Source organism: Oncorhynchus mykiss, chromosome 26, assembly GCF_013265735.2.
Source record: "Oncorhynchus mykiss isolate Arlee chromosome 26, USDA_OmykA_1.1, whole genome shotgun sequence".
Taxonomy (NCBI): domain Eukaryota; kingdom Metazoa; phylum Chordata; class Actinopteri; order Salmoniformes; family Salmonidae; genus Oncorhynchus; species Oncorhynchus mykiss.
The window spans coordinates 18,050,964-18,064,448 of NC_048590.1; the positions used below are offsets into that span (position 1 = coordinate 18,050,964).

The 13,485-nt window shown below is 41.2% G+C and overlaps 2 protein-coding genes across 2 annotated transcripts; both read left to right on the forward strand.

The window, feature by feature from the left end:
* Positions 1 to 4,951: 4,951 nt before the first annotated feature.
* LOC110506225 (fibroblast growth factor 3-like) lies at positions 4,952 to 9,860 on the forward strand. The gene is made up of 3 exons (XM_021585633.2): positions 4,952 to 5,723; positions 7,138 to 7,241; positions 7,912 to 9,860. The coding sequence occupies exons 1-3, from the start codon at positions 5,447 to 5,449 to the stop codon at positions 8,296 to 8,298; spliced, it is 768 nt and encodes a 255-aa protein (XP_021441308.2). The 5' UTR covers positions 4,952 to 5,446; the 3' UTR covers positions 8,299 to 9,860.
* On the forward strand, positions 9,004 to 10,726 carry LOC118944542. Its single transcript, XM_036964492.1, has 2 exons — positions 9,004 to 9,918; positions 9,961 to 10,726. Exons 1-2 carry the CDS (start codon positions 9,042 to 9,044, stop codon positions 10,014 to 10,016), a joined length of 933 nt encoding a protein of 310 aa, XP_036820387.1. The 5' UTR covers positions 9,004 to 9,041; the 3' UTR covers positions 10,017 to 10,726.
* Positions 10,727 to 13,485: the final 2,759 nt, after the last annotated feature.

The following is a 13,485-nucleotide window of genomic DNA, read 5'->3' on the forward strand; positions in this document are numbered from 1 at the left end:
ACCTCCCAAGCCCTGACGGTAAGTTCAGCCACTTGAGGGGGAGCAAAAGGTGGCAACCACAGAGGAACTTATCTAGAACCGTTGAGAGCAGCGCTGTTTGACAGACAAAACTAAATCCGATCATCATCTAGTTGAATTGCAGAAGGAATGGGTTTGAATGGAGAAATGGTTGTGGGGGTGTTATGACCGTTGGCTGTCTTCTTCATCAAACAACTGCATACCCTTTGAGTGAGTTTAACGATTTTAGGACATCTGTATTGGAGTACTTGTTATCAACCTGTGACAAGAAATGGGCTAATGTTTTTGTCCCTCCCACAAGCTAACCCTTGCCCGGTGACTGTTTGGTGTGTGTCAGCCATTGATGGCTTATAGAGTTACAACCCACCACAATCATTTTACTGTTGGGAGGTGCAGTGCACTCCACTGTCCCACCGAAAGGTATTTGACATCTGCATGTAGGAATCAAAGGGCTAGAAGTTTAGGACAGCCCTATCCGGTTTCAAGCAGGGCAGAGTGGAAGAGCGAGAGAGAGAGAGAGAGAGAGAGAGTGAGAGTGAGAGAGAGTGAGAGAGAGAGAGAGAGAGAGAGAGAGAGAGAGAGAGAGAGAGAGAGAGAGAGAGAGAGAGAGAGAGAGAGAGAGAGAGAGAGAACCCTCTTACCAGGACACAACATGGAAGTACTGCTGTTTAATCAGGCACAGCATACAGATGGGCTAATGTCTCTCACAAAAGTGTCTCTCACAAAACCTGTCTCTCACAAAAGGTGATGGATATGTACCTGTCTCTCACAAAAGGTGATGGATATGTACCTGTCTCTCACAAAAGGTGATGGATATGTACCTGTCTCTCACAAAAGGTGATGGATCTGTACCTGTCTCTCACAAAAGGTGATGGATATGTACCTGTCTCTCACAAAAGGTGATGGATATGTACCCGTCTCTCACAAAAGGTGATGGATATGTACCTGTCTCTCACAAAAGGTGATGGATATGTACCTGTCTCTCACAAAAGGTGATGGATCTGTACCTGTCTCTCACAAAAGGTGATGGATATGTACCTGTCTCTCACAAAAGGTGATGGATATGTACCTGTCTCTTCACCATGGATGAAGTCTGCTCGCCGCTCAGGCCATCCATGCTCTCATAGTGCTAACACATCCAGTGCACCATATCAGAGCTATCCTGCACAAGGGAGAATGTGCATGAAGGTGACATGATGTTATGATTTTACATCTCCAAAGTGCTTGCTCCTTGCTTGAGTGCGGTTGTACCTTCAGTTTGAAGTGACTTTGTAACAGCCCTACTTCTCATAATAAAAAGAACATCCCTTTTGTTGTCCTTCAAGTAAACAAATACATGTCAAAAAGGTGCACCGCTGAACCTGAGCACCAATATGCCATACATACAGAGATTGTCAGAGCTTTACCTGCAGTATGTCAGTAGAAAACACGGAAAACATAGATATTGAGAGAGAGGTTGATATCCACATGCAAAACTCCAGCGCAGATGCTGTGGCGACCGTACGTGCAATGTGTCTTGTTACAGTGCGCCAGGTACTATTTTAGATCAAATGATTTTGATAATTCTGTGGTTAAAAAATATGTTTGTACTGCTATAATATCTGGCCATATTCATGGCAGCCATATGGCACCTTAAGACGGGATGTCATTTCTATGCTGTCTAACATTCACAATCGATGTCAAATGGAGCCAGTTAATACAAATAGGACCACAGCCATACTATCTATATATATACGACAATTTGGTGGTTAAACTCCATCAGAAAAAATTATATAGTAGATGACTATAACTTCCCACAGTCTATTACAAGATACAGTTGATCGGGGAAGCCAAAATCATGTTTAGTTTAAAAATCATTGTACAATCACTAAAAGTGTTGCAGAAAATCAATGTGTATGTGAAACTAGGGTTAACATTTTCAAACCAACTTGGGTTAAAGGGGTATGAGAGAAGAAAATTGTTGCCAATTTGTTTGCAATGCATTCGAACTGTACGGGAGTTCTTTCTTAGTCTCTGACAAGCAGGTGAGATCAAAGTAAAAGTGGACAAAAGAGGCTCAGCGGTGATTTGTCAGGGGACGAGAGGCATTCCCGTCTGGGAAAGTGGCTGCAGCCGTGGCCAGACCCTCAGATCACTAGCTCACTAAAGAAACCAAGCCATGAGAAAAAGTACAGCAAAAAAGGTTCAAAGGTCACTTTGATTTGGTCTGGATTATTGGTAACTCCCTTTTTCTGCAAAGAGGCCAAGAAAAGGACCTGTGGCTAATAACCTTTGTAATGTCAGAAAATACCCTATTGTGCACTTTTTGGGGGAATTTGGGGTCAATTAAAAAAGAAGCCCTGAAATTCTTGCTTTCATTCTTCAAGTAAAAAGTTTCAAATCTATGTGTTGGTTGCACTTGATATATAGCATAGTGTTTAATAATTTGTCAAATGAATGATAACACACTTGGCTGCAATAGTTGGGTGTACACTTTCAGAAAAAAAGGTTCTGGATAGAACCAAAAAGGGTTTGGTTGCTTGCTTCATATATGGCACCGCTAAAGGTTCTATATGAAACCTTTTTGCAGGGTTCTTTGATCAGAACCCAAGGGGTTCTTCTTCACTGAACCAAAATTGGTTCCATTTAGAGCCCTTGGATTCCATATAGGGTTCTATATGCAACCAATTTCAGTTCTACGTATATATAGAACCTTAAGGGGTGCCACATATGAAGCAAGAATATAATGATGTTTTGTTCTATATGGAACCTTTTCTTCTAAGAGTGTGGTATATAGCGAAGCAGTCTTGCTAACACGTTTAACCAAATGGACCATGGGAGATGACACGTGGTTTAAAGGAATAATCCACTCATAAAAACTATATATATATATATATATATATATATATATATATATATTTTTTAAATTAGTCCATTGTTGACACACTCCCAACATGTTTTGCATGTCATGTTTTGCATCTTACGATGCAAAACGGCAAGTTACAATTTGCTTTTTGAAATCCCGATATCTTGAAAGATTGATTGCAGACATGCAAAACATGTTGGGACTGTATCGACAGTGGAAGAATGAAAAACATACCAAAATACAGCTTTTGAGTGGATTATTCCTTTAACTTAGTTGTGGATAAAACTGGGGAATCATAACCAAAACACAACTCAAAACAACCAAATCAAGCCATGTAATCAAGCCGGACATTTACAGTTTGGTTCAGTTGTTAAAACTTGACTGTGCCCAACTTAAAGGGCTCTTCATTCCAAAAGGTTTGATGAAAGATAGGTCAAACACTGTGAAAGATACAGTAGGTCGTATAAAACCAATAGTGACTTTGTCACTAAGTTTGATAACAGTTTTATTACATTTTCAAACCATTTCATCATTTATAATCCAAAAAGGTTTTTTTTTCAGAATAATTGAAGCATCAACCATTCAGTCTATCTCTTCCTTCCTCTCCCTCTGAATGTGTGTGTGTGTGTGTGTGTGTGTGTCGCGCAAATCAGACTGTTCATACGGATTACTACTGAGATGCTTTGTGGGCTGCTATAGGCCATCATTAAAATACTTGCTGAAAGAAACAGCAGACCACATCTTAAGTGCCAAGCAACCCACCGTCTGTCCGAATCAAGCCACATCAAGACAGTCTCTCAGAAATGGTCACCAGCACAACGTATGACATACATTGGTTGGCTGATGTTTTGGTATGTTGTCTGACTCGCAGGCGTCTACGATGCGCAATGCTGAGTATGTTATATGGCCACCTTTCTATTGATTCAAGTAAACCTCTTATATTTGACAGACAGGGGCACCACAGTACGTATGGGAAAGGGAAGACAAATGAACAGTTCACTCCTTAGGGAGTTTTGAACGATGGCCTTCGTCGCATTCTCTGGAGTAGCGCCAAAGGGCAGAGAGATGTGTAGATGGTGCTAATTACGAGAATGGTCATAATGCGACCAAGATGGAAGCAATTTAGGCAGTAGTCATTTCCGTGTTACTCTTCCGCCCACCGGCTGCAACATAGCCTGCGCCTTAATATTAGGAATAGAATAGCCTAGGACTTCACAATCTCAGACAGAGGAATGAATGCACATATTGTGCAGGAGGAGACTATAAAATTGTGGACTGCACTGGGGACTCAAACATTGGCTTAATGCCAATAATGGTGCTTCTCTGCTTGTTCAAATATGCTGGAAATGTATCATGGCGAATAAACGTTTCATCTTTTGATTATAGAAAAACAAGTCGATAGTTTTAGGTCAGTAGTGAATTTAACGGTTTGCTCTCCGGGATGGCAATGATATGAAGTTCTGAGGATACCCGTCTGTGACAAAAGGAAGAATCCCTAAAGTTATTATGTGGCTTGCCACGATCCGTCCCCATGCGTTTCATGCCTTATTGGAGATAGGCGATGCTCTCTATCAGAGGCACATTGCTTGAAGTTTCCGTTGTGAAACGATCTCAACAAAAGAAAGATTCGGGAAAATTATAAAATACTAAAGCTTATAATAATATATTGATTTCGTAATCTTTAATGTCACCTGCTAGCGTTAATACATTGGTAGGACAGTCACTTGAGATATTTGGACCACCCTAAAAATGACTGAAATTAATATTTAAATAAATACATTTCAACTATTTGAGAGTGTGATAGTGGAAACACCTCATATATGTTAGGCTGGTTAGATTATCTGATCAAAGTGCTTGGTTAGGATAATTTCAATTATATAAAAGTTTGCAGATGTTTCCAATAACCCTATCTTTGAGCCACGAACCAAACGTTTTGTTTTGTTTAAGACTCCTACCTTCACCTGTTAAACTGAATTGATAGGGCACTTGGATAGGCGCGCATGTCTTAAACCACAGTGCATCGTTTGGTCTTTGGGGTATTTCAAAAGAGGAGTTCAGAGGGAAACTGCCATCAGATGGCTCGCTCTTTGTGATGCGGTTTTCCGCAATAAGCCACTGTGTGTAATGCTGTGTAATTTTATCCACGCTGCACTCTCTTGATTCACGCAAGGCTGATACCTTGCCTCCCCCTTTCCTTTGTATCAATTGGTCGGAGTTCAGGCTATTGTCACTGGAAGGTTCTTTTAGATCTGTGCACGCTGTCGATCAGCGAAATCTCACGATAGGCTCCTTGTAGGATCCAGAACTTTTTACAGTCCACTGTAGGGAGAGCAAAGGAGACGATAACCTCCAGGACGAGACCACACTGTTGTCAACGCACCGGCCCTAATCGACCACGGCTTCACCAGATCACTTCAGATAAAGAGACTGCAGAGGAACACATCTGCGTGCCAATGTTTCGTGGGCAGGATCATTACGTTTTGCCACCACTACGGCAAAGGCATACGCCAACTCTTTAATGGGACCCCGGAGGCCATTTCTATCCATTCTTGTCAGAATCTTACGATATACAGCCATGCCACAATGGTTATAATTCAGTTCCTGTTGTTGCTGAGTTTCTTGGACCAAAGCAAGCAGGATTATCTGTCTCCGAGGCTTGCTAGGACTTCAGGGACGCCTTGTGCCAGGGGCCAGGCGTGTGACCCAAGGCAGCGGAGAGATGCTGGGGGACGCGGTGGAGTCTACGAGCACCTCGGAGGAGCACCAAGATGCAGAAAACTTTACTGTGCAACTAAATATCATTTGCAAATACACCCAAGCGGGAAAATAGACGGTTCTCTTGAGGAAAACAACCAATTTAGTAAGTATAGGCTATAACACATTTTGTATTTCCTTTATATGTGTAGCCTACGCGTAGAAAAAAAAGGTTATGGGTAGAACCAAACATGGTTATATGCTTGCTTTACATATGGCACCCCTTAAGGTTCTTCCAAGAACCGAAATTGGTTCCATATAGAACCCTATGAAATCCAAGGCTTCTATATCGAACCAATTTTGGTTGAGTGAAGAACCTCCGGCGTTAAAAGGGTTCTATATAGAACCTTTAGGGGTGCCATAATATATGACGCACGCAATATAACCCTTCTTGTTTCTATCCAGAACCTTTTTTTCTAAGAGCGTATATATTTTGTTTTATATTGAAGAGTTCATGTGGTTAAAGAACACTGTTTGTTTCATAAGCATTTGAAAAACGTAATTATAACGGAAATATCTGTTGAATTGAATAATTTATGTTTTAATTGTGTGGCGCTGGAAGTATCATTCCATGCGATTTGGACTATATTTTCATTCATAGCTGCATTAGGTCAGGCATGCTCTTTATTAAACAGTATTCGCCTATGGGGTGTAGTAGATCATATAGATGACAACACCGGTAGGTAAGCTGTCATACATGTGATGCAATATATACCAAACTGATCACTTCTCACTGTTCCACACATAAACTGCCCCCCAGGCTACTTCATCAGGGTCACAATTACGGATAATTGGTATACTGAATGGTTTCCTCTTGCATATTTGACTTGGGCAGTGTAAATAATGTTTGTATATCTTTGAAAACGTGACCAGAGGACACTTATTAACTGTAGTATTTAAACACTTAGACATAGTCACTTATCAGGCAATAGAGCGCCCATTAGCCAAACCCAAACACTAAATTGAGGCCTATTTACATATGAACATCATAATTAACAGACAATGAGAGACACAAAAGCTGGGTCGTAGCGGATGTATTTATCCAATCAATGACGATTATCCGAAACCACTGAATACCCTACATAGACTAATCAATGGGTGACGATAGAGCAAATAAACCCAAATGTAATATTTTTTAATCTTACAACTTCTAAACATCCAATTAGATCTTAATTTATCAAAGTTATTTGTGAGAAAATTGACTTTTATGATGACATTACAACCCCCCCAAAAAGAAAAGATACGCAGTCAAGCTAATTTTTTTTTAAATAAACATTTCATATACATTGTGTTTCTACACCCGACACTTAACCAAAACGCATAACGTTTATTATCATGATATAGCCCAAAGTGTTTCTGTGCGTAATGGAGCCCGAGAACGCAGAAGCCTCTACACGTCATCCAAATCATAGCGTCATGAAGGACAGTACTACTACTACTACTCCTATAGTCTACTATAGCCTCGATGCAAATGTTATTCAGAATGTATTAATGCATAACATTTGGTCTCGTCTTCTCAGGCATCATGGAGATCACAGCAGTGGATGTTGGAGTGGTAGCGATAAAGGGGATATTTTCCGGGAGGTATCTGGCCATGAATGATAAAGGACGTCTATACGCCTCGGTAAGTGTTGTCACATTTGCCAAGATACCTAGATATTCATTAAGAGGATTCGGGTAACAAGGAGCGCTATTTGATTCCATCTATCCATTGGGCTGTTTATCTTGCGTAAAACTGCACCAAACTAGAGGGATTTCCCTAAACAACATATCTTATATGAGACTTGTGCGACTGCTCCAACTAATTGGTCACTGCTCTAGTTCTCAAGAGTTTGAAGCAACCTATCATCAATGCAAGGCATTATGATCAATCACATGGAATGTGTTTGTGTGGGTGCCTGTGTTTGGTTTTACTATCTTTGTGGGGCCCAGAAGTCCTCACATTTTGCTGGTCCCCACAAGGAAAAATGCTATTTTAGGTTTAGGGGTTTGGGTTAGAATTAGGGTTAGGGGTTAGGGAAAATATTATTTTGAATGGGAATAAATTGTTTGGTCCTCACAAGGATAGCAAAGCAAAGGTGTGTGTGTGTTAGTGTGTGTGTGTGTGTGTGTGTGTGTGTGTGGATTTAGATGTCAGTGAATCAAGGAGGCCTATTTGAATAGCTTTCATGTGAAATTGTGATCTCATAGATTCACGTCTATTTGTGAATTGGTCCAATGTCATTAATGAAATGATTAATGAAAGGACTGATTGACAATGATGAAAGGTTGATTGACATTGCGTTATCTTTCAGGATGTGTTCAACCAGGAGTGTGAGTTCCTGGAGCGGATTCATGAGCTGGGCTACAACACATATGCTTCACGACACCACTCCACCCTGCAGCCCCCTGCAGTGGGTGGCAGTGGCAAACGACGAGCCAGTGCCAAGAGGCAGTGGTATGTGTCCATCAATGGTAAAGGCCGGCCAAGGAGGGGCTTTAAGACACGCAGCACTGACAAAGCCTCCCTTTTCCTGCCTCGAGTGCTAGGCAATAAGGACCATGAGATGGTGCGAAAGCTCCGTGACAGCCAGAGGCCTCCAGCTGGACAGCAGAGTCCCACTATGGGCCGGGCTGAGCACCGGAGACGGAGACACCGGGCCCGTGGCAGAAAGGGCAGAACCAAGAGGCCTGGTGACTGACTGACACTCGCCACTGCCTGAGCAGTAGGCCCTATTTCTCCGCTGAGGAGCACCAGTTCGCGGCACATGAAAATGACCAAAAACGGACTTACTGAAATATCTGTTTTTAGAAGGAGAAAATTTCACTTGGATCAGTCAGTGGCAGCAAGCTATACTTCATTGTACAAGCTCCCGCCATAATCCTTGCTTGACAACTCGAACCATCCCCCACAACTATTGCAATACCAACACAAGATTTGCCTGGGACTTCGAGTCAGGCACATACATCTAAAGTTAGATCTACCACTACACAAGTATGAAAGGATGATAGGTTTAGTGTTTGTTTTGTACATACACGTGTGAATGTGACTAAAGTCAACACAGCTGGATACCTTCTTACTGCCGTGTTACCTGGAAGAAGACAAGTTATTTTTGTGTTCTTGTGGAACTTTTTAAAGATAATCATTTTAAAAATAAATACAAATATTTGACCTTTATTTAACCAGGTAGGCTAGTTGAGAACATGTTCTCATTTGCAACTGCGACCTGGCCAAGATAAAGCATAGCAGTGTTACACATGGAGTAAACAATTAACAAGTCAATAACACAGTAGGAAAAAAAAGAAAGAGTCTATATACATTGTGTGCAAAATGCATGTATATATGTGTACAGTTATTTTTCATATCCGTTTCATTTATCAGCAGCTTTAAGTTCAAGTAAGAACTGGACATCATTCAAGTGCTTACAGATGCCAAGGAGGTGGTATGCTCCATCATTCAAGTGCTTACAGATGCCAAGGAGGTGGTATGCTCCATCATTCAAGTGCTTACAGAGACCAAGTAGGTGGTATGCTCCATCATTCAAGTGCTTACAGAGACCAAGTAGGTGGTATGCTCCATCATTCAAGTGCTTACAGAGACCAAGTAGGTGGTATGCTCCATCATTCAAGTGCTTACAGAGACCAAGTAGGTAGTATGCTTCATCATTCAAGTGCTTACAGAGACCAAGTAGGTGGTATGCGCCATCATTCAAGTGCTTACAATGACCAAGTAGTTGGTATGCTCCATCATTCAAGTGCTTACAGAGACCAAGTAGGTAGTATGCTCCATCATTCAAGTGCTTACAGAGACCAAGTAGGTGGTATGCGCCATCATTCAAGTGCTTACAATGACCAAGGAGGTGGTATGCTCCATCATTCAAGTGCTTACAGAGACCAAGTAGGTGGTATGCTCCATCATTCAAGTGCTTACAGAGACCAAGTAGGTGGTATGCTCCATCATTCAAGTGCTTACAGATGCCAAGGGGGTGGTATGCTCCATCATTCAAGTGCTTACAGATGCCAAGGAGGTGGTATGCTCCATCATTCAAGTGCTTACAGATGCCAAGTAGGTGGTATGCTCCATCATTCAAGTGCTTACAGATGCCAAGTAGGTGGTATGCTCCATCATTCAAGTGCTTACAGATGCCAAGTAGGTGGTATGCTCCATCATTCAAGTGCTTACAGATGCCAAGGAGGTGGTATGCTCCATCATTCAAGTGCTTACAGATGCCAAGGAGGTGGTATGCCCCATCATTCAAGTGCTTACAGATGCCAAGGAGGTGGTATGCCCCATCATTCAAGTGCTTACAGATGCCAAGTAGGTGGTATGCCCCATCATTCAAGTGCTTACAGATGCCAAGGAGGTGGTATGCTCCAGAGAAACAGAAATACAGCAAAGCACTTTTTCAAACTAACATAAAAAAGAAAACAAATAAAAACATGGGAACACATTTATTTTGAAATGTACTTATGATGTGATAGTGTACTGTCTGTAAACTGCGAGAAGTACTTTGTATATTGCCAATGATATGAATATTTATTTGGTACCTGTGTTTTTTAAATTATTGATGAGATTGTTTCTACATTTACCAATGTTATTATTTTTTACTTTGTTGTAACCAACCAGGCGTACCCCTCACTCAAATGTATGGTAACAAGAGATGTTGTCAAAACAAATGGTCAATCTGGCTTGTCAAACATTACTTCGTTTTGTTAATTGGTGTAACTGGCTAGTGCAACTGAACAGACAAAACACATAAAATGTACTTATCAAATCCTCTTTTTCCATTTTTGGGCATGAGCTCACACTCAACTGACTCCATTTTGTCCTGCCCATGACCATGTTTTGTACTTCAACCCAGGTTGGGATAATCTCTTGTCAGTTTTGACACCACTGTACCTACACCAATTAGGCCTAGCTTTGGCCTTCCATGTTGCTCATAGATTGCCGTTCTGTTCAGAGCATGGGGGATACAGCTTCGTTCCACTCTATGTTAACACAAATATGTAATTGTCATGATTTTCTTTTCACCACCAATCAATTATTTTATGGTGAATGTTGAGTCATGAGGCTATTGTGAACACTGTAACATGTAAACAATAAACTATCGAGTATTTGTTTTAATGTCATATGGACATGTGAACCTGTGAACGTTGTGTTTAAAAAAGGCTTCTTGGGGTTAAGAGGGAGGTCTAATGTTAGCGTCTGAGTTACCTCTGTCAAGGTGAGGTGATTATTACACAGTTTCAAAATAACATAGGCTACTGATGGCAAAATTGACATTTTAAAAGCTGAATGGTTGTTTCTTTATTTCCAAGTACCATGACTTTGTGCATAGCCTTCATCAAACCCGATAGTGTAATCCCACGGTCCTGAAGTAAAATGGCTCTCACGGCCTTCCAGCAGAATGGAACTCTCTCAGGGGAACCAATCCCTTCTATGCTGTACTCTACCCTTCCCACTCATTCAGAGTGACTGCACCCGTTTTAATGACAGAGAAAGTGTTAGGGATACAATAACATGTTTTTAATTGCAAGCACTGTCATTGAATGTTTAATTCAAGTTTATATGAAAAACTGAACCTTGCAACCACCCACTAACTGTGTATTGCTAAATCTATAGGAGCATATAAAAGAAGTGTTATCCTATACCTTGAGGGTCTGAAAGCTTCCTGAGCATGACAATAGAGCGTCTCTAGGGGAACCTGGGAAGCTGTGTCGCCCGAGACATTCTGCTTTTTTTTCAAAAACGACCAAAGCCTCAGATCCAATAAACAAGGCAATCCCTCCTGAAAAAGAAACTGTGTCATAGAAAGTGTAACATGTTGCTATAGTTTGTTATGAATGCCAAACTCTAATATTACTTAACCGGAATGTGGGACTTTTGATAAGTGGAAGTATTGAATTAGCCTTTGTGTTTCCCGCCCGCTGTCTTATTCTCGCCTAATCTCATGGGACAAAACATCATATCTCAATAGCCTGATGACTAGGGCCTAGGCTAAGCGGTCACCCTACAAAGATATGCATTTATCAGCCAGACAATAAAATATACATTCTGATGTAGCCTTATATCCGCTGGCTAACGAAAACATATGCTATTTCCCAGGAGAGCATTAGACATGAATTACAGTACCAGTCAAAGGTTAGGACACACCTACTCATTCAAGGGTTTTTCTTTATTTTTTAAACTATTTTCTACATTGTAGAATAATAGTGAAGACATCAAAACTATGAAATAACACATATGGAATCAGGTAGTAACCAAAAAAGTGTTAAACAAATCCAAATATATTTTATATAAGGAGATTTTATATTTTATTTAGCCAGCCTTTGCCTTGATGACAGCTTTGCACACTCTTGGTATTCTCTCAACCAGCTCCACCTGGAATGCTTTTCCAACAGTCTTGAAGGAGTTCCCACATATGCTGAGCACTTGTTGGCTGCTTTACCTTCACTCTGCGGTCCAACTCATCCCAAACCATCTCAATTGGGTTGAGATCAGGTGATTGTGGAAGCCAGGTCATGTGCTGCAGCACTCCATCACTCTCCTTCTTGGTCAAATAGCCTTTACACAGCCTGGAGTTGGTTTGGATAATTGTCCTGCTGAAAAACAGATGATAGTCCCACTAAGCGCAAACCAGATGGGATGGAGTATTGCTGCAGAAGGCTGTAGTAGCCATGCTGGTTAAGTGTGCCTTGAATTCTAAATAAATCACAGACAGTGTCACCAGCAAAGCACCCTCACACCTCCTCCTCCATGCTTTACGGTGGGAACTACACATGCGGTGATCATCCATTCACCTACTCTGTGTCTCACAAAGACACAGCGGTTGGAACCAAAAATCTCAAATTTGGACTCATCAGACCAAAGGACATATTTCCACCGGTCTAATGTCCATTTCGGATCTTTCTTGTCCCAAGCAAGTCTCTTCTTCTTATTGGGGTCCTTTAGTAGGGGTTTCTTTGCAGCAATTCAACCATGAAGGCCTGATTCATGCAGTCTCCTCTCAACAGATGATGTTGAGATGTGTCTGTTATTTGAACTCTATGGAACATTTCTGGGATCTTAACCCATCATCAATGTGTGACCACCCAGCATTTTTGAAGAGGAAAATAAATAGACAGGATCAATTTAACTTGCGTGTAAAGTCTGACATGACAACGGTAACTGGGTTATTCACTAGGCCTCTATTTTATACCCACAATTACATCCAGCTGAGAAACAAGGTATGAAAATTACAATTTTGATAAAGCGATAACAATATTAAATTGGGGGTTATGGGACATGTTCATTCAACTTAATAGGAAGCATACAGAAATCAGGAGTTAAAACTGATTTAAATTGTAGAAATTGAGGCTACCATGCAGCTTGGCCCCTTCTGCATATTCCCACACAGATCATGTTGTTCTCCTGTTCCCTTCCGTGCTCCAGCAGAACATCTATTTAGGTACATGACACTTTTATTAGTTCCGTGGCACTAAGCAAGTCAACAAAAGGTCAGTAGTTAGAGTTTGCATCTCGACATGGCGACTTCTGTTGACCCGCACAACACAATGACGTGTCTGGTTGTCGCCATGTCAAGGGGAGATCCTCATTAGTGCAAACTTCCTCTCCCACAGTCGACGTGGTAAAACCCGTAATGACATCCAGTGATTGAAGGCATTGTATTCCACAACTACGTCAGACGGCGGGATAAACCATAGGCTATCACAGGTAAGCAAGCGCAGATTCTCTTTTCCCATCTATGGAAAGCATCTCTTGTGTTAACTTGTAGACACTGCACCCTAGGGGTAGGGCGTTAGGATAGTGGTTTTCTAATAAGACAAACGTTTATAACGTGGCCAAAAGTTTATAACGTGAAACATTAACATTAAACGTTTTACACTTT

Excerpts from the sequence above, each read along its gene's own strand:
- LOC110506225 (XM_021585633.2), top strand. The coding sequence starts at position 5,447 with ATGGTTATAATTCAGTTCCTGTTGTTGCTGAGTTTCTTGGACCAAAGC. Across the intron at positions 5,724-7,137 it reads TGAGGAAAACAACCAATTTA|GCATCATGGAGATCACAGCA; the intron begins GTAAGTATAGGC and ends TCGTCTTCTCAG. Across the intron at positions 7,242-7,911 it reads AAGGACGTCTATACGCCTCG|GATGTGTTCAACCAGGAGTG; the intron begins GTAAGTGTTGTC and ends GTTATCTTTCAG.
- LOC118944542 (XM_036964492.1), top strand. The coding sequence starts at position 9,042 with ATGCTCCATCATTCAAGTGCTTACAGATGCCAAGGAGGTGGTATGCTC. Across the intron at positions 9,919-9,960 it reads TGCTTACAGATGCCAAGTAG|GTGGTATGCTCCAGAGAAAC; the intron begins GTGGTATGCCCC and ends GATGCCAAGGAG.